This window comes from Ambystoma mexicanum, chromosome 12 (genome assembly GCF_040938575.1).
Source record: "Ambystoma mexicanum isolate Mex_15411 chromosome 12, UKY_AmexF1_1, whole genome shotgun sequence".
NCBI lineage: Eukaryota > Metazoa > Chordata > Amphibia > Caudata > Ambystomatidae > Ambystoma > Ambystoma mexicanum.
This window is the reverse complement of record NC_090936.1, coordinates 9,137,044-9,156,278: the sequence shown is the minus strand read 5'-3', so window position 1 is coordinate 9,156,278 and position 19,235 is coordinate 9,137,044. Positions and strand designations below refer to the sequence as shown.

Here is a 19,235-nt window from a genome sequence, read left to right as displayed (position 1 = left end):
CTCCATCATTCCGGCGCCGCATGTCTTCTGAATACAACAACCTGGAAAGAAGATAGAGAAAGGCAGCATTAGAGAGTGTTTAATCACATTCCCTCCGAAAAACGAAAGCCACAAGATCCTTACCTGGTTAGTCGTCTCTTGGTCAGCATTATTTCAGGAACCTCACGGCGCTTGACGAAGAACGCAGCGGGCTGCGAAGAAGGGAGAAAAACACAGGTTAGCAAAAAGGACAAAACAGAGCCACGCACCATGCATTACTCACCAGACAGCATTGCGCTCATCGCGCCTTCACTTGCTGGCTCGTGCTCATCACCAATCTGCATGACAACACTGAAACATCTTTCCATACCTAAGGGGAAGAAAAAAACAGACATTAGTTCTTTCTTTCTTGTCCTTTTGTATTTAAAGAATAAATACAAAGACTGTAAAGCAGCAAACCTACCTTGTCAAAATGGAGTCGCAGAAGGCATGTACTCTGGCAGGGCTCGCACCAGTGAAGAAACTTGGTCGCTGCACGCCCTCCATAACTACGTGCCCCTGCCACGAGGAGCAGGACGGAACGTGAACTTTATAAAGAATCAAGGTGAAGAGAAGACCCCGGGGGAGGTTTCGAATCCAAGGGAGGTGGGAAGACACACTACATGAGACAGTCAAGTCTTGAACCCAGTTCTCCTGTATTTCAGGCCTCACCTTCATCTGAGACATTACCCAGGGATCAGGAAGAGGGTTCGAGGTGCAAGTCATCCAACCACAGCTGAGTGGCGTCCCCGTGGATACCAGATGAGCGTAATACAACCGTGTGATAGTCCCGGGCCTGGGCATTCAACAAATGACACAAATTAAAAAAATTAGGTGTTGAATTGTGGCACGAGTCCTCCTTTTTATCCAGGGTTTGGACTGGAGTGTCCACCAGGGCCACCACTGTTAAGGATATGCACCCCTCTAAGTGGTAGGGGCTGTCCATCATGGACAGAAACAGGCCAGACATTCTGCCAATCAACAAGACACTGTGTGTCGAGACAGACTGGTTTACAATTAAAGTGAAGTGTGGTGAAGCGACTTTTAAGGTGAAGTCTTCAGTTTTAAAAATGCAAGACATTCACTACGATGCCAGGAATCCAATAGTATAGTCATCAGATCCTATGGTATACTCTCCTACCCGGAATCCCTTTTTGGGTCAAGCAGATCACCCCATTATACTTCGCTGCCAGGTATATTCCTCACCAAATGTTCACTGCCTGACCTATTCCTTTCACGGGGACGTCTTCTCAGATTCAATGTCATTTAACTCGACACTGTTGAATCAGTTTATGGTGTTTCTGTTTGCTTGAGGTATGACTTGTTACAACTGTCCCCACATGAGCACTTGGTCACGTTCTGCCGTTATGCTGATTTCTTCAACCTTCATTTGCTTAGGGTTATATTTTTCCCATATTGACATCTCTTTTATGGAGACATGTTCAAGTTCCGCTTTTGAACTTCATTTGTTTGGTATTCAAATGTTTGTATTTGTTTGGTTGGCTTAATCGCCTGTCTGTATGACCCGGGGTCCCCTCTGGCTTTTGGCAGACTTATGGGTGTTCTGTAGCATTCCTGACCCATGTCAAGTCGTTGTGATGAAGCGTCCTCTGTGGGTCAGCCTCTGTCACTCTGCAGACCTTCCCCCAGCTCTCTCAGTAGCTTCCAGCTCACCCGTCGGCTTCTCTCCATGACCGTACCCAAAACTGCTGTTTCTCTGCACATCCTTGTCTCCAGTAGCTCTGCTGCTCCTGCCGGCGTCTCACACTCATCCAGCGGTGCCTGCAGCATCTCTCCTGGTCTCGCGCCTTGCCGGTAAGTAGCTCCGGTAATTGTGAGCTGCCGTCTGGAATTGCTGGCTTTCTCGTTCTCCTTCGATATGGGCCTTTCTCATACTGCTTTCTTCTCCTGCTCTCTCTGCAGTTCGAGCGCGGATAGAATTTTTAAATGTCCTGTGCACTCATGATCCCTCAAAACAACTAGTCAGCACATTCAGATTTGAGTTTTCTTCAATGTGCGTCAATTTCCCACTCCTCTTCCTGGTCTCAGGACTTGAGTCTTTATGGGAGATGTAGTTCACAGAATTCTTCTAAGACTTCTTGGGTAAAAAATCACTGTAGAAAACATCCGAAACAGGAGAAGTTAGGTTTGTTTTATGTGTGTGTGGTATGAATGGTATTTTGACTAGTGATCTGCAGGCAGGGGTTTCTTCTTTTTAAGCTGGTGACAACAAGCCTTCAAGAACTTGGGAATTATGAGGTCTTTCTCTTTGGAAAGTGGACTATACAGCGTCCCTCCTGATGGGGTCACCACTTTCCACCAACAGCCATCTCCTCCCGTGTAATCCTCCCTCATAATACTGCCACCAGTGCAGGGTTGGACTGGGATAAGAAATAAGCCCAGACACTGAAAAAAAAGTGGGTTCTTGTTTTATTAAAACAATATCATCACATAGCTAAATACTTATTTTGCAGAACCAGACTCAAGGCAAGTCTACTCATTGCCACCAGTAATGCTAAATTATTATTATTATTATTTATATAGCGCTATGAACCCTCAGGCATCTGAGCGCTGCTTATTATTACCCACGGTGTGTGGTGCTCATTTATCGACCTCAGAAGGATGAAAGGCTGAGTTTGGTTCCGCCGGGATTCTAACCTGCATCAGCAGGCTCTGCACAGATGGCTAAGCGAGCGCTCTACTCGCTGTGCTATCGGACCGGTTGAAAAATAGCCTTGCATTTAATAAGTAGTACAGCCAAATGATGACACCAGAAAGTACCCGTTGCCAGTTGCATTTATGCTCAAATATTACATTACAACACAACTCATAAAATAACATCACTTTGCATACAGTTCTGTGACAGGGTCCACAGCTCCGAGTCATAGGAGTGGCAGGAACCAACCACCTCCGCTGCGGTTTTGGGACCTACTGCAAGTCGATTCTTATACAGGGCTCTGCAACCCCAGCAGGGAAGGAGGGTTAGGGTGACGAGGGTTGGATAGGAAGGGGGGAGTAGGGAAACCAGAATGAGGCACAGGGAGAGGTTATGGATAGGTTATGGATAGGTTAGGGATGATAGGGTAAGGTTTTGATCACTGCGCTCGCTTCCAGCGAGCTGTGACACTCCTAGAAACACATGTCCTACTTCTGACTCTACACACATATACAATATCACTATCACAGTTTGCAAAGGCACAGCAACATAATAAACACACATGAGGTAGTGCAGCACTTAGCTTAGGTTAGTTGTCACCAGAGTGTTCGATGTGTCGTAGTAGCTGTTTAATTGCTGCAAGAGTGCTATAATTAGTGCACATATCAAACACTGCCACATGTGGCTGTTCACGTGCTTGTACACATGCAAGAGGTTTATGAGGGGCTGCTCGTGGCTACTAAACATGCACAGTAGGGGGTGCATGTGGCTCTGGTAAGTAGTGGTAACGTGTTAGATTGGACATGCAGGAGTAAGCAGTTAGTAACGCCGCTATCCAATGATTTATGGTGCTGCGTGTGTCTGGAAAGCTCTTATTAGTGTTGTGCTCTGTCACGCGGCATGCCGTGTCTTACTGGTAGAGTTAGCTTTGTAAGAAGCAGGGGCTAGTTGTCTCTGTCTGGTGGGTCTGTGCCCCCTCTGCGACCCCACTGCTCCCTGTGGTTATGCAGAGCACTGCAGCAGTTATCTTTGTCAGGAGATTGTCCGGGATGTTGATCCGGTGGGGCGTGGTCCCTCCCAATGGTTATGAAGCCGCAGCTGCTCTGAGACACGTCTTCTCAGCAAGAGGACTTGAGCACAAGCACTGTGCCTTGTTTCTGCACACACGCAATGACGTGCCACTCACAATGTGGCCTTCCTGTAGTTCTGGGGCCAGGTGCTGCTGGGAAACGAAGTTTGGTAGGTGGTTGCAGAGAGAAGTCTTCTAATAGGCTGCATTGTCCATTTGGGGATGCATTTTAGTTGTTGCTGTGTCTTTGGCACTATTACAATGTCTTTGGCCTACTATGCCACGTATTGCGCACTTGCTTTTGTTTCTTGGCGCCTCCGCCTACCCCCCAGCCCTAACATCAGTGGAAAGTCTTTTTTTTCTGTTGAAAGTCATGTAGCTGGCCTGGACTCAAAATCTGATGATACACTAAGATGTAAAGCTGAATGATTCATATATTGTCCCCACTGATGTTAACACCGTCTTGATGAAGGGTACCGTCTTCAGACACTTTATGATTCCAAGTACGGTGTCCCCCTGGCCTCTTTGGTCTTTGATTGGACACATCATCTTGGTTTCAGAGTAAAAGTATTTCACCTTTCAACTGAACCAAGTCAAGGTGGTAGTGATGATGGTCAAATGTGAATCCTGCAGGTGCCATACAGTAAGTTTTTTAAGATGTTAGTTGGTTACTTATCCAAACTTACATTGTCTTTTTTTACTTTACTTGAAGGCAAAAAGCCTAATATTGTATTTTAATGTGGTTTGGCAAAGCAATCTAAGAACATTGTTGCATGCATTGACAACCTGGCACTAAATTCTTTCTGGAAATCCTGAAAATCACTCAATCAAAAGATCCTTCAAACAATGCAGTAACTAGGCCGATTATATCCAGATTTTGGAATTGGATGAGCGATTTCCACTCCACAGACATGAGCATGAAGGCTTCGAGGTTGTCCTGGCTGAGGTGGCTTCTCAGGCAAGTTTTAATATTCTTCAATTTCAGAAAACCGCTTTCACATTCTACCTGTGTGCAAGATAAGGTCAAGATTAACTTGTATGCCAAATCCAATTGCTGGTAAGCCTACGAAAAGGTTTATACTTATTTAGAATTGCGTAACAATAGGTAGCTCTCCATATTCTTCATGTCGTGCTGGATCTTCACTATGTAGGGCTTCAAAGGCATGCTCTTCTGGTAGTGTCCTCTTCAGTTTAGTGCACTTGCTTGCAAAGTTCAAGAGTTCTTCCCTTAACCCCTGTAGCGTTATGGAGTCATCCAGCCTTTCGAGCAAGGAGCACATATTTGTAAGAGCATTGTCGGGTAGACTTTCATTGACATTTTTGGGATCCAGGCATGTTATATATGCAGCAAGAGATGAGTATGGTTTTAAAACGACTAGTTAGGCTTTGAATAATGTTGTCCATAATGGCATTATGTACAGTAACTCTAAACTGGTCTTTAGCCAAGGTGATTGTTTCACAAAAAGGGGATGTCTGGAAAGAGTGCAAGGGTTCGATTCTCGCACCCTTCTCTCGTGCTGGAAAGCCAAATGTTACCAACCCCTTCTTCAAGCAAATTGATCCTGATCCTAAGTGGTGCTTTGGGGGCTAGTCCCCAGGAAATGTGGTTAGTGTCCGTTTTAGAAAGGTGTGATTTCTGGGTTAAGCAATCCTGACCTTTGCTGTGTAGGCTGAGCTGCAGGCTGGTTTACTGTGATTCTGGAGTGGGGATGATCTCCACTGGACACAAGCAGGGTGCTGATATTGGTCTGGGATGGCATGGCTGCTCCTTACTGCACGATATCCAATGCATTGCGGGAGTTGCCAGGGGAAACCACTGTATTGCAATTCCCTGAAGTGGGATTCAGAAATGCATGTCGATTGGAGCATTGCAAACGGAGGTTTGCAAATGTTATATATATATATATATATATATATTAGTGGAAAGTACACTGTACACTTCTTTTAAGGGTGTGTCTTCTTTGCAGCTGCCATACCTAAGGAAAGGTGGTACCAATGATTGTGTAATCGCACACTACACACCTGAGTGAAAGTGGGCCAGAACAGCTGGTGCAATGCAAGCAAGCTTACACTGTATGCATAACCCGTCCTGCTTTTCTAGACGAACTAGGAAACTAGGCGCTTTGCCGCTCACCTGGCACCGATAATGGCGATCGCTAGATGTTCACTTAAGATGTTTAAGATTCCTCGTAAAACACCTGTGCCAGAACAGGAAAAAGCTCAGTGATACCCCCTGTGGATTGCTACTGCGCCGCGGTATTGCCGCGAGAAGCCTGCATTCATACAAAGAGCCGTTCTGCATCATTACTTCTGAAGACATACCACTTGCTACTGAAACTTACAGGCGAGACTGGTACAAGTGCAACTAGCGCTATAATGCAAAAAACACATGCTTGCAATCCATGTGTACAATAGCACATTTGCACTGGAGCGGGCACTCCTGCGAGATTTGCCCAAGTGCAGACTTGCATTGTAAAAAATATTTTCTGCTGGAGGGGAACATTTATTTAATATGGCCCTTTTAACCATATACCTTTATAAAATAGTGAAAGGTAGGTCTTGAAGAAGAACCATGTGGCCTGTTCAGAAACATGCAAGCGCCATTTTCTTCTTCATAGAACACATCCACTGATGATGGGATTGTCGGAATATTAACCAAATAAGATGGGACAGTGAGTCTGTTGAGGAACGGTGAGCCTGAGTGGTCTGCGGTGCCTGCGAGCAGTCCTACCTGTGGAATAGTATTTTTTCCATTGCACTCCCTGAGGAGGAGGCTGGGACCATACCAAGAACATTCAAATCTTGTTAACTGCACGGAGTGGTGAGCCTGGTGTGGTCTGCTTTGGTTTGTGGCAATGACGGGAAGCATTTCACTCGTTATTTCACATCACACATTACTGTCTCCGATTGGTGTAAGTGGGAGAAAATGACATTTCTCCCTTTGCACAGTAACTGACCACTGATAACGTAATGCACAAACAAAAAGGGATGTAAGCCCCACCCCCGCATTCATATGTGCTGCGAAGCCCGTTCAGCGGTTCTTATGAGCAGGGCCATCAGTAGGCCAGGGTTACCCGGGCAACCGCCTGGGATGCCCTACTCACCGCCTCATGGTGGGCACCCCCAGTTCGGATAGTACTCGGTAAAGGTGATGCACCTCGAGTCACCCTGGAATTTTCTTTTTTTCTTTTTGTATTTTTTCTGTCATCAAGGTGCACCTGGGATATCTTGGTGCCCCTTGGTGACTTTTCTGGTTATCACCTCCCAGTTGGCCGACGGACATTGGGATAGATAACAAGCCCCCTCCCCTTTATTTAGTCCCATGGCCTGACCCATCTCAGGGCCGAGGGACCTTTCGGCTGCCTTTTTCGATGCCATGCAGACTCGGAGCAAGACAAAGTGTGTATCTGCTGGCTGCTGCAATCTGCCCAGCAGCCAGCCATTTCAGGGCAAAGGAAGATTCTTTTCTTTTTCGAGTCGTTGTGTGGTGTGTAGCAGTCTAGCACTGGGAGAGCGACACCAGACCGAGAAGGTGAGATAACATTTATGTTTTGCAATAATCTGAACAAGGGTCAAAGAAATATGTTTAAAAGGCACCTTTTTGTTAAGGGACTGGCTTGTTTGCACCCTTTGTGACGTTTTCATGACTTGTAAAAGACGTTGTGTGCTTGTCTTTCCAGCGTCTTTATCACGTTTATATTTGTATTTGAAATTAAATGACTACGGCTTTACTCAAGGGGGGTTTGTTAGGCTCACATTAATTTGAATGATGCTATTGGGACATTGGGGGAGGGGAGGGGAGGGGAGGTTGTGTGTGTGTGTGTGTGTGTGTGTGGTGTAAAGTTAATTCTAAATGGATAGTTTATTATGTAATGTGCCTTGCTTCCAAGGCATTGCTATAAACAAAGTATTTAAGCACATGAAATTCAAATGGAAACTTTAAGCAATTGAGCAGATCTTCCCAGGTTTAGTTGAAATAGATAGTTATTAAATTGTTTACATCCCTGTTTCACCATTGAACCAAAGTGTGTGATCCTGGGCACATCATGTATTCACACTCTGAAGTGAATCACTTAGAGAGCTGAAAATAAGACAGAGTAAATATTAACAGCATGTTAGGCTATTTTACAATAATATGACTATAGAGTTTCTCTATATGTAACAATAGTGCAATGTAGGTATTGTGCACCACAGTTATTTGCCCCTTGGCTTACTTATGGCAACCTATTCTAAAGTCGCTGTATTGGTGCCTCCACGTATCAAAGACTGATGATGCTCCTTGCAATCTCCTTTTCTGTGAAGTCACTTCTGTTCAGTTTTATTTTGTATGTGTTAAAAGGCCATCTGCCACTAATGTTGCATGAAAAGTAGATTGGGGTAGGGGTGGGCGGTTAGGGGGTGCAAATGAGACCATACTGAATTGCGCGCACTGCATTTTGGGGGGTAGGACTACTTTCCTGGTTGCCCCCCCACCTCACTCTTGTAATGCTGGATACTCCCCTGCCTTTTCCATTGTATAAATGTGCACCCCACCTAGCAATGTCCCCAAAACACATTAACTTTATTATGAACGTTCCCTTTTTCCCTTTAATGGTTTTCACCTTTTTAAAATATACTGCCATCCTTTTATAATGACCCCAAACTATGGCAACCTACACTCGATGAACTAAAAATATCTTTCTGACAACCCACTTGTTATGTGTAGTCCTTTTTGCAAACTTTCCTCACACTATATTCTGCAAGCAAGGCTCCTATAGGGCGGACACAGTAGCCTGTACAACATCTTCCTGTAGCAATATTACACCAAATGCACATCTTCAAGGCATTAGTGCAAATGAATATAATTCCTTGTGTCACCACTTTTGTTCTTCAGAAGAACGTTGCCAATTCCTAATTCTACTAGAGAATATTTAAGTGCACAAGAAACCCATCTGGAGACATGCTACTATGTTAATAATTAGAATTGCTCTTTTATAACACGCTGAATACTAGGGACCAGTTTCTAAGCCCTAGTCCAGGATTTGAACATTAAGCAGCTAGAGTGATAGAGAGAAAATACCCAGAAGACGAGCACCAGAATCGAGTGAAGACATTACACAGACAGTTACGGCTCAGCTGCAAGAAAGGAAGGACTTGAGGTGAAGAGCCCTGCAGTGGGCAAGTGAAGAAAGAGTAATTTGGTAGAGTGGCCATGAAAATGTCTAGGAAATCCAAGGCGTCTGGTGGCCAAAATCGGAAACACAAAGCACTGGAGAATCGGGAGCGGGACACGTTTAAAGGAAAGAATGCAGCAATATGTGAAACGGGCATGCACAGGGGGCCGCAAAACCACTCCTGTTGCCATTTGCTTTGCTCCTTTGGAAACTGAGCATGAAACTGGAGTTTAACCTGCTGCAAGCCCAACTTGAGGTAGCAGTTCATCGCAATGACCTGTCAGACCTAGCACTATGGCCTACAGTCATGAATATCAATTTGCGAGCCCACCTTCTGCTCACCGGCCCTGCCAAACATGCACATCTTAATTTTGCAAGAGGTGATGTAGGGCGGCATTTTTCAAATCTCCATTACAAAAGGAGAATAGGAAACATTCCTGAAGTTCTTCATCGTAAGCCATTGGTGTACTCATTTAGCAGACACTGTGTATTTTGTTTTTGTTGCAAATTGTTAAGCCATACCAATGTGAAGGGCAGTCTAAAAGAGGAAGGAAGCAGGGATTGGAAGCATATGGTACAGACGCTGTGCCAGCATGAGAATTCTCTTACACACTAGGTGGCCTGTCGAGATCGGACTGAAGCAGAAATGGCACTGCTTTCCTCCAAAACGATGGATGATGAGCATCAACGTATTGTACTCCAACGAGCAAAGCGCTGGCGCAATGTGTTGGCGCGCCTTCTCGCTATACTGCAGTTCCTCGCTGGCAATAATTTGGCCTTCTGTGGATCAAATGACTGCTTATACCAAAAATGTAATGGCAACTTTTTAGGCATTGTGCAGTTATTAGCAAAGTGTGATGTGGTGATGGGGAGGGGGGGGACATTTAAAAAAAGTACTTGCAAAGGAAGTGGCAGAACATTATTGTGGAAAACCATCCAAAATGAACTAATGAGCTTCATGGCTGAGAACGTGAAAGAGGATATCGTAAAACGTGCACAGGGAGCAAAGTTATTTTCTCTAATTCTTGATTGCACTCCTGATATCAGCCACCAAGAATAGCTTTCCATAACCATCCAATGTGTGGACACAAATGCAGCCAGCATTTGCATTCAAGAACACTTTCTAGGGTTTGAGGCAGTAGATGACAGTAGTGGGGAAGGCCTCACAACTGTTCTGCTCCAAGAAATAAAAGGCTGTGGTCTTGATGTGAATAACTGCAGAGGACAGGGCTATGACAATGGCGCCAATATGAAGTGGAACATTAAAGAAGTTCAAAAGCGTGTCCTTGATAAAAATTTCAAGGGCCTTCTTTATGCCACGTGGTTGCCATTTCCTTAATCTTGTGCTAGGGGATGCTTCAAAATGCACAACAAAAGCACTCTCTTTGGCATGTTATAGAGAACATATGCCCTCTTTTCTTCCTCAGTTTGTCGTTGGAGCATTCTGAAAATAAAATGTTAAAGGTTTGACCCTGAAGCCCCTTTGTGAAACACGATGGGAGTGAAAGATAGACAGTATAAAAGCTGCCGGGTACCAAATAACTGGTGTCCATGACGCTCTTCTGTAACTTGCCGAAGAGGGGAAAAGTGATGTATTGCTCCGTCATGAAGCAAGCACTCTCGCTGATCAATTGCAGGACTATGCATTTTTAGTGGCTTTGGTTGTCCGGCACGATATTTTGTTTTAAAGTCAACCCAATAAGCAAGTCTTTGGACATTTCTACAGCGGTTATCCATTCTGAATCCTGCATCCAGTTTTTGGAGGAGAGCACAGAAAATGGACTCACTGATGCTCTGATGACAGCTCAGGAGTTGGCCACCCAGTTGGAAGTGGAAGCTTCTTTTAAAAACAATCCGCGGAGACGACGCAAAGATAATGCAATTTTCTTATGAATGTGAAGACGCACCTTAAGATCTGAAGGAGAAGTTTAGGGTTGAATTTTTTAATGTCTTGTTGGACACTGCATTAAACTCCATCCAAGAAAGGTTCGACCAAATGAAGGAGCACAATTCAACATGGGATTTTCTGTATAATATGAAAGGGTTTTCGAATGGCGGAACCCTTTAAGAGAATTGCGAGAGGTTGAAGGTGGCACTAACCTCAGCAGGAGACTGACATTGATGCAATGGGCCTAAAAGATGAACTTCTGGGTCTTAAAGATATGTTGCCAGAAAATGTACAAAACCCGTTTGATGTGCTGCAGTTAATTCTCAGTAGAAAAATGTGGGATTGCTTTCAAAATAACTGGGCTGCGTTACACATTTATTTAACAATACCCATCTCTGTAGCAAGTGGAGAAAGGAGTTTCTCCAAAATGAAATTAATTAAAACACATCTCTGCTCAAGCACGAGCAAAGCGAGGCTTGTCGCTTTGGCAATGCTCTCCATGGAAAATGACATTGCTCAGGCAGTACATTTTTCTGATGTCATAAAGGAGTTTGCCAATAGAAATGCTAGGAAAGTCAACTTTTAAATTAGTTGGCCGGTGTCTTCATAGTATCAAACATTTGAAGTCCAGATTTTTGTTGTTGCTAATTTTGTGTGTTTTCATTTCAATGAGTTTTCCCCTGCACCATCAAATCCTTGGTTTTGTAAATAGCCACGTTGTGTGTTTCTGTAAGAAGGCAGGATAAAATGTGTTTTATTATGTAGAACATGCAGTTGAGAGGTAATCGCAGAGCGCAAAGGATCTTTTTGCCATACATGGTTTGTGTTGCCCTGCTGTTTGAAGATTGGCCTGTGTATTTTTCTTTTTTGAATGGATGCTAAATGTGGTTTCGCCCAGGACCACCACCTAGCAACAATGAATCCTATTGCTCACGAAATCTGCTCTGCATCCCGAAGTTTGATGAATGGGAAAATCACTCAATTTTTCCCTCCAACCCAACTGATTATGGACCTATGGCCTGCACCCTGAAGTATTGTACCCATTGCGGCAAGTTCCCCGATGTCAAGCGACACGATTACCAATGGCGACTCCCTTTTAAACCTCTGTCTAAATCTGCAGAGAATATCTCTCGGGTGGGGGGACAGCGGTTGCCTGCGGCACTTCCAGTGACGTTGCCTGGTACCAATCTATCCGCTAGTCCTGATTTGGTTGCAATTGCTGGCAGAATAAATGAGGTCAGACTCCAGTGAGAGTCTTATGCATAATAGCACGGAGGGACAGGACTCGTGTTCCCAGCCTTAATGCAATTGCGGCCACAGTGGACGCTATTTTTGGCACGTGTGCCACTCTGGCCAATGAACAAAGGGCCATTGAAAACATACTTGCCAAGGTGGTAGATCTACCAATAGAGCTGACTGCTGGAAAGTTCACGGATTATGGTTGAGGAAGACCTCTTCTTGAGAAACCCTAGCATGGATAACACTCCACCTTCAGTCGCATTGTGGCGACAGAAAGATGCTACTGCCGTATTAACTGGTAGGGGCCCGGACCATATAACGCCCCTTAAAACCACTAAACGAAAAGGAAAGCGAACAACAAAACCAAGGAAAGGCAGCCACTTTAAAGAACTGTGGCAGGCAGGAAAGTAGTGCCACGAGTATTTCTTAAGTGTCCATTGGGTGCAAGGTCGGACCACCAATTGAAACTCCGGGTACACCACGTGTCCCTAAAGTCACGAAAGCAGTGGCCCTGCAGGCAGGAAGGCTGGACAAGTGGTGGCAGGTGACAGAAGCCCAAATAACTACTGTTCTAACTGGTAAAGATAACCAGTATGTTGGTTAGAAAAATGTGGTGCCAGCTATCTCACGATACTTCAGGAGAGAGGTGCTCTATAGCTGCAACGTCGACTGAATTGTGTCAGACACGTAGACCTTGGCGTTAATCCCAGATCTGCACTTCCTTGCAACAGACGACTGCGCCCAGTATCCGCCAAGTACCTGTCAATACAGAACCTCAGCATATCAGTACACACAGCCACAGTATTTAGATGGAGGAATTGAACACCTCGGATTGCAGTGAATGTCTTGGAGCACTTGTTGTGCAGAACACGAAGTTCCATCGGAAATACCCATTGGTGGTACTTTTACCCCTCTTTACACCATGATGGGCAAAACATCCGCTAACGAGGAACGAGATCTGCAGAGTAGAATGATTCTAATAAGCAAACGTCCAGTCAATTATCCATGGCTCAAATGGATCCAGGATGGCTATCATTGGGTGGTCCCTCTAGGTATTGGTAAGCCGGAGACTCCTCTCAATGGTCAGTCCTCTACTGGAACACACAAGGCTTTAACTCTTTTAACCCTCATATAGAGGATTAAATGCACTCCGCTCGGCGAGTGTTTTATATCACAGGAGACGTGGCACAGTAATGGATGGTTAGAAAATATTTTCGACGCCTGCTGTTAAAGTTCTGGTGGGGAGGCCCAGGGGGGGGGGTTATGTATCGACATTGGGAGTACTTTTGCCGTTCTACTCCTAGATATGGGAGGTCATTGTCATTACTGTGTGGGCACTGAGATAATCACTCCTTCGAAGGAAATTGGTTGCGTGTTAATTTTGAATGAATATGCGCCCCCCCCCACCGCCCCTGGATGGTGCCCAAGATCGGAAATTGAGATGCAGGCTTAAACACATAATGGAGAATTGGAAAATATCCCATCTGGGTGGAGAGGTCTTGGTTGGAGGTGATTGCAATCCACATTGTATTTCAGCATTAGATGAGTGGTCATTAGAGAGTGGCAGAAGCATTATAACAATTAGACACATCCTACGCAAAATAGTCGAACACTAACCTGTTAAATAAAGGCAGGGAATGGTCTACATTATTGCTGGAACACCATTTGGAAACTGGCTTACGCCTGCTCGGAGGGATGTGTTGGTTGGAATTGGTACCAGGCAAAGGGGAGAGAAGTCTTCTTGCTTAGATAGCATTTTTGTTGCCCATAAAATATGGAAGCAGTTTACAACCTTTGAGATTAAAAAGACAGCACTTAGTAACCACTCGTTTTTGGTTGCCACTTTTCAGCTAAAGGAATCCACTTTCCGGGGTTCCACGTGTTAAAATCGTGGCAAAAATGGCTGTGGACGTAAAATATCACGGCAAAAAGGCTGTGGTTTTGCCACCGCTATCCATGTAAAGGATTCAGGGACACCCCCGCAACCCCTGCTCCCCTTAAATGGTGTAATAGGGTACGCCTTTAACGGTTCAAACCACAGCATTTTTGCTGCAATTTTAACACGGTATAGCCTTTTCAACAGCCGGTGATAGAATACCATGGTTGGAATGTGATCTAGAAAGGGTTAATGCTTTATTGGTACTGTGTGGTTGTTCGCCCGAGCTTCTCTTAGGTGGGTGTAAGGGTGATTTAAGTGACTTATCGGAAGTGATATGTCCCCAGTCACAGCGGAAATGGTGAACATCTCCAATATTTGATGCCAATCTAGACCAAGAAAAAACTGCGCTTCGTAGGCGTGTTGGTCCGATTAAGCCCCGTAGAACTTACACACCAGCAACGAACAATCTTCCATTCCCTTGCAATGCACCAAGTATAAAAATGAGCTACGACGTCATAAGCGTGGCATTACCTCTTCCTATTGAAAGATGGATTTTAGCCTGTTTAACACGAAGAACTCTCCATGGGGGCTACCATGGGAAGATGTTTACGACCGAGATAACAAAATGTACGAGAGTTTTTCGTGTTAAACAGGCTACAATTATGTAGTAGATCGGTTACACCTTGTACCGTGTATAGATTCGAAAAGCTGCCTGCACGAGTTGTCAAATGGTTGTACAAACTTGAGGGTCACCCTCTAAGATCATCTCTCGGACTCCCCCACACTGTCTGTGTTGCAGCACTTGGAGTAGAACTAGGAGTGACGTCGCTCATACGTCATGGAAGGTAGCCCGTTGGAGGTGGTTAATAACGAGCCTAGATACAACCATGATACACCATGGCTCGGTAAAAGTGGCTACTGTAGCCTATTCAGAACTGGTCCAAACTGGAATGGATCGTATGGAGCCTGTTGGTACATCTGCAAAGGGATTAGAAAATCCAGGCGGTTTCCTCCAGAAATGATAAGCAAAGCCAATGGCCTGGGACTGGAGCGCATCCATTCATGCATGGTCAATGGAACCTTGATGCCTTGAGTTTGTCCGACAGAGTTTTGAACCGTGTACACCCATTAGTTAGTTGAAAAAGATGTGCGCCCGGCTTTACGACTCTCTGATTAAACCTTCTCCCAGTTCTTGAAATGAGTGACTCTTGGACCTTCATGATAAACACTCGCCATCAGCAGGGAGGTGCATGTCTCATTAAGGTAAATGTAGACACATCTGAACATGAGACCACCTGAAAAGGACACAGAATAACACCCAAACCACACACATACAATGAAAAACAGATGTAAAACATTTAAAGTGAAAATTAAAAAAGCCAAGCGAAATAATGGATAATATTTTTAGGTTATGAGCTGGCGGAAAACGGAGATTCCCTAGCTTGGGAGTGGGTTCAGTGTATTCAATGCTTGTTTAAATAAATAAATAAAATATTTTTTTAAGTGGCTCAACGAGAATAACCACTTCACAGGGTAACCCCATACTAGGTCCTCTTTAGCCTGGAAAAGGACTCACTCGCACGTGCATACCTGGTGCGATGTCCAGGGCAGAGGTCAGGGAGTGCTTTGAGGACTTTCTGCACATCACCCTATCGCACTAGGATCCAGGGTTTCCATTGTACCCTTTTAAGAGGCTGGGTTGTTATGAATGTGATTTTTGGGAGTTGTGATATTGCGCAAGGGAAGGGATACATTTGTGGATTGGGTGTGCAGGCAGGGAGAAACGTAAAGGGCAGCCACGTTTAAGATAGGCACCACTATGTGATAGTGAAGAGTGATTACAAAATGGAGGGTGCAGGAAGGTAGTGATGAAAATCAATCTGGAAATTGCTGACTTGCTTCCACCTGGAAGATGCAGAGACATAATCACAATTAGTTAAAAAAAAAAAAAAGGACTGCCCATTTTGTCATGTTTGCGACGTGTGGCTCTCTCCAGATGTTTTGGACTACGACCCCCGTGATTGCTCACGATTGACAATGTTGGATCGGGCTGATGGGAGTTGTAGTGTGAAAGATCTGCAGAGCGCAAGGATGCAGATGCCTGGCTTAGACTACGCTCTCCACAAGCACAAATGTTCTGATTTAATCTGTTTTCGATGTGTCGGAGGAGTTGCGTTCCGCCACGTAGGCATCCATACTGTATCCAAGTGTTTTGTATTTAGTGGGAGAAGATTTCCTTTGGGTTCTCTGAAATCATGGGTGGCTGGTTGTCTCTAGCAATTACTGGGGTTCTAATGGGGACATAGTCCTTGCTCCCTGGATGCAGTGAAACCACATGTTATAGGCCCATGTTTTCAAGTTCATATTCTTAACATTCTATTATTAGAAATAGTCACTGTTGCCTCAGAAATACTTTTAATTCAGAAGAAAAGCAAACCCTTTTTATGATCATGAGTTGAGAAATGAGGTTGATCGATTATAATCAGGTCTGTCGGACATTAAAGGTTTTTGTTATAGTGCAGTGGAGTGGCGTGAGGAAATGAGCCTCTCTGGCAGCAAATGGTCTGCTGCTGAAGCACAGGCATCTGCTTTCCATGATGCCAATTCTCTAGCTCCACATTGGGCTTCAGTACCCGTCTCTATGTACCCAACATGCCGCCCATAGGTGGCACTCGGGGCGCTTGTGTTCGCTCGAGGGTCCTCTGTAACGTCGTTCATGCCCACCCATGGTGCTGAGCAGCCTTTCGTTCCAAAGTATTAAGCACTAAACGCACATCACGCGGCACTTTTCATGCATGAGATAAGAATCTATCAATTTTCAGTTACAGTGAAAGACAATAGCAGCTCAATAGCACATCAAGCAATCGGGAGCCCGGCACGTGCTTGCGGGAGATTTTAATGGAAGTTTTTCTGCCAAAGCATCTGCGTTGCTTTAGAAGTAAATTAACCAGATCCTAAATTGTCAATTTTAGAATATTGCCTGAGACGCAAAAGGAATGTATAATATATATATATATATTGTTTGCTTTTGAATTTTGAAACATCTTGTTGACATGGCTTCATCTGGGGATTGCAATAGCCTCTTGATGAATGCAGTCATATTTCCAACTACTTGGACATGCAGTCGACCGTTGCTAGCTACATCGCAATAGACTTTTGAATAGGTACATTTACTAGTACAATGCACATTGACCTCTAACATTATAAGTCTGGCGTGTCCTTGACCTACATAAAATGTCCACATCAGACGTGGACGGCATGCGCCGGCTCTGCTTCCTTGGCATCGACACGATGCATGCCCTGCAGAAGCACATCTCCTAATTGTCTCATTCTATCCTATATGGTGCAGTGCCTGTCTGATGACCACAGTAACTGTTCTGTGACAGGGCTGCACTTTGCTACTTTCTGGGGTGAGTCGAGTTGACTGGACGGAGATGGGGTCCATGGTCAATTCTGCTGATCAGCATCAGAGCGAGCCCAGGCCGCTATCAGCCATTATTCTGGAGTGTTGCAAGCAACTCCATACGCCTTCTCTTCTTACACAACCTAATGAGTCAATCTATATGTGTTTATTTTGGTCCGAGAAAGGCAGCGTATAACCAAGTCGCAGCTACTAAACAGACATGATGGCACCTGGCAGGCACCAGCAGGCAAAGTGGGGCATTCACAGAGATTGGCATCTAGCCTTTTAATATGCCGCCTGCCTTATTAAGGTTGCCTTTTTCAATAGGGATAGAGTTGGCGTTGAGCGGAAATTTGGCAGTGCGTAATGGCAGCTCTAAGGCGGCAGATGTTTTTGGCAGAAGTTTCTAGAAGTTAATTCTCTTGCCAAGATATAAACATTTTTAATGGACGGGACCACGGAGAGCTCGGGGGCTGGAGGACAGAACATGAAGCAACCAGTTTTTATTTTAGATGAGCACTTCCTTTATAAGAAAATGATACATGTCAGTATTTAGAAATGGAATTGGGTGGGGCTAGAAGGCGCTTTGAAACATGCATCGACTCAAAGCAATGCAGTCTCGTCTCTGCTCTTATGCTGTGCTGATTGTCATTTTAAAACCAGCTTTTTGCCTTCGAGTTACCGAGGTAAAGACCTGAGGGAAAACTACTGCCGGAACCCGCGCGGAGAAGAAGGCGGACCCTGGTGTTTCACCAAAAGTCCAGAGGTGCGTCACGAGTCTTGTGACATTCCACTGTGTGCCGCAGGTACCTTTTACTTCACTCATGCACGTGCTAAAGGTAGTCCACGACGAAAGCCAATTGCCTACGTTTGTTGTGAAATCATTTAAATACTTTTAAATCAACAAGTTATGATGTCTTCTGAATCATTTGCCTTTTTGTTAAAAAATGTTTAAATGGTAATTCATTCGGGCAATATTAGTACTTTATTTTTTTACAATTTATTACAGAATGTGATCATTCAATAGTAAAGCCGTGCGTGTGTGCGTGTGTGCGTGCGTGCGTGCGTGCGTGCATAGAAACATGTCATTGCGAGCGTTACGGTGGGAGCGCCCTTGGATTTAAGTTGCATGTACAGGGAATAGGCAAGGGTTCTCTGTCTGACATCGGTTCCTCCCATGTAACTCACTTGCAGGAGTTGGGCAAAAGCCAAAGAAAGCGTAGACCCAGAGTCTAGATTCAGTTTAGCTATTTGATCTCTCACTAAGTTGAAACCTATATAAATGTTAAACTGCAACATTCTAGACGTTTCTCTCCTTAGATGAAACATGTGCAACAATGATGTGGGGATAAGAGTGTCTTTGGTAGGACTTGCCATTCTTATAATCATTGTAGGGAGCCAGAGGGTTGTGTCCTCCAACAGTAACTTAAGGGACGGGTGAGAAACATCCTTTACCATGGCTTGCCTAGACCAAGGCAATTCATAAGGAAAACCTTGCCGAAATCATGTCTCCTCTGGTGTGCCAGAATTCGGAATTGCACCACTGGACATAGTAGGAAAAGAAAATTGTTATCGGCATGAATGGGGGGAAAAAACATCCGTAGCATTCGCTATTGCTACGAAGAGGTGCACTGTCTGCAAATGACAGCTTAATGCGCTCATGAGGATGCTTAGTCAGCATGAAAAGTCTCTCCTCAGTCCGAATCCTCATCTATCTAAAATGGCCATACTACTCGGATATTAGTGGCTCTGGTACTTCCTGTGCCTTTGTTGCAGTGCCGTAAAGCCCACCTCCCTTTCTCAGACACAAACTGCGTTCCTGTTAATCCACAGTCCTGTATCCAGGGAGGGTCGCTGGCACCGGTGGTGGCCGACTCCCACGCGTCGGGCCGCCTTCAGGTGCTCACCGGCGGCAGTCTTCTCGCTTGCT

General features: G+C 44.9%; 1 protein-coding gene across 2 annotated transcripts in view; it reads left to right on the top strand.

Moving 5' to 3' along the window:
* HGF (hepatocyte growth factor) overlaps positions 1–19,235 on the top strand; it is a 179,762-nt gene that overhangs the window by 71,778 nt on the left and 88,749 nt on the right. Inside the window, exon 5 of one of the 2 annotated variants that reach the window (XM_069627802.1) lies at positions 17,984–18,111. In XM_069627802.1, coding sequence (XP_069483903.1) covers positions 17,984–18,111 — 128 coding nt within the window. Of the gene's footprint in view, positions 1–17,968; positions 18,112–19,235 lie in introns of both variants that reach the window. The other variant, XM_069627801.1, reaches the window with a different exon arrangement.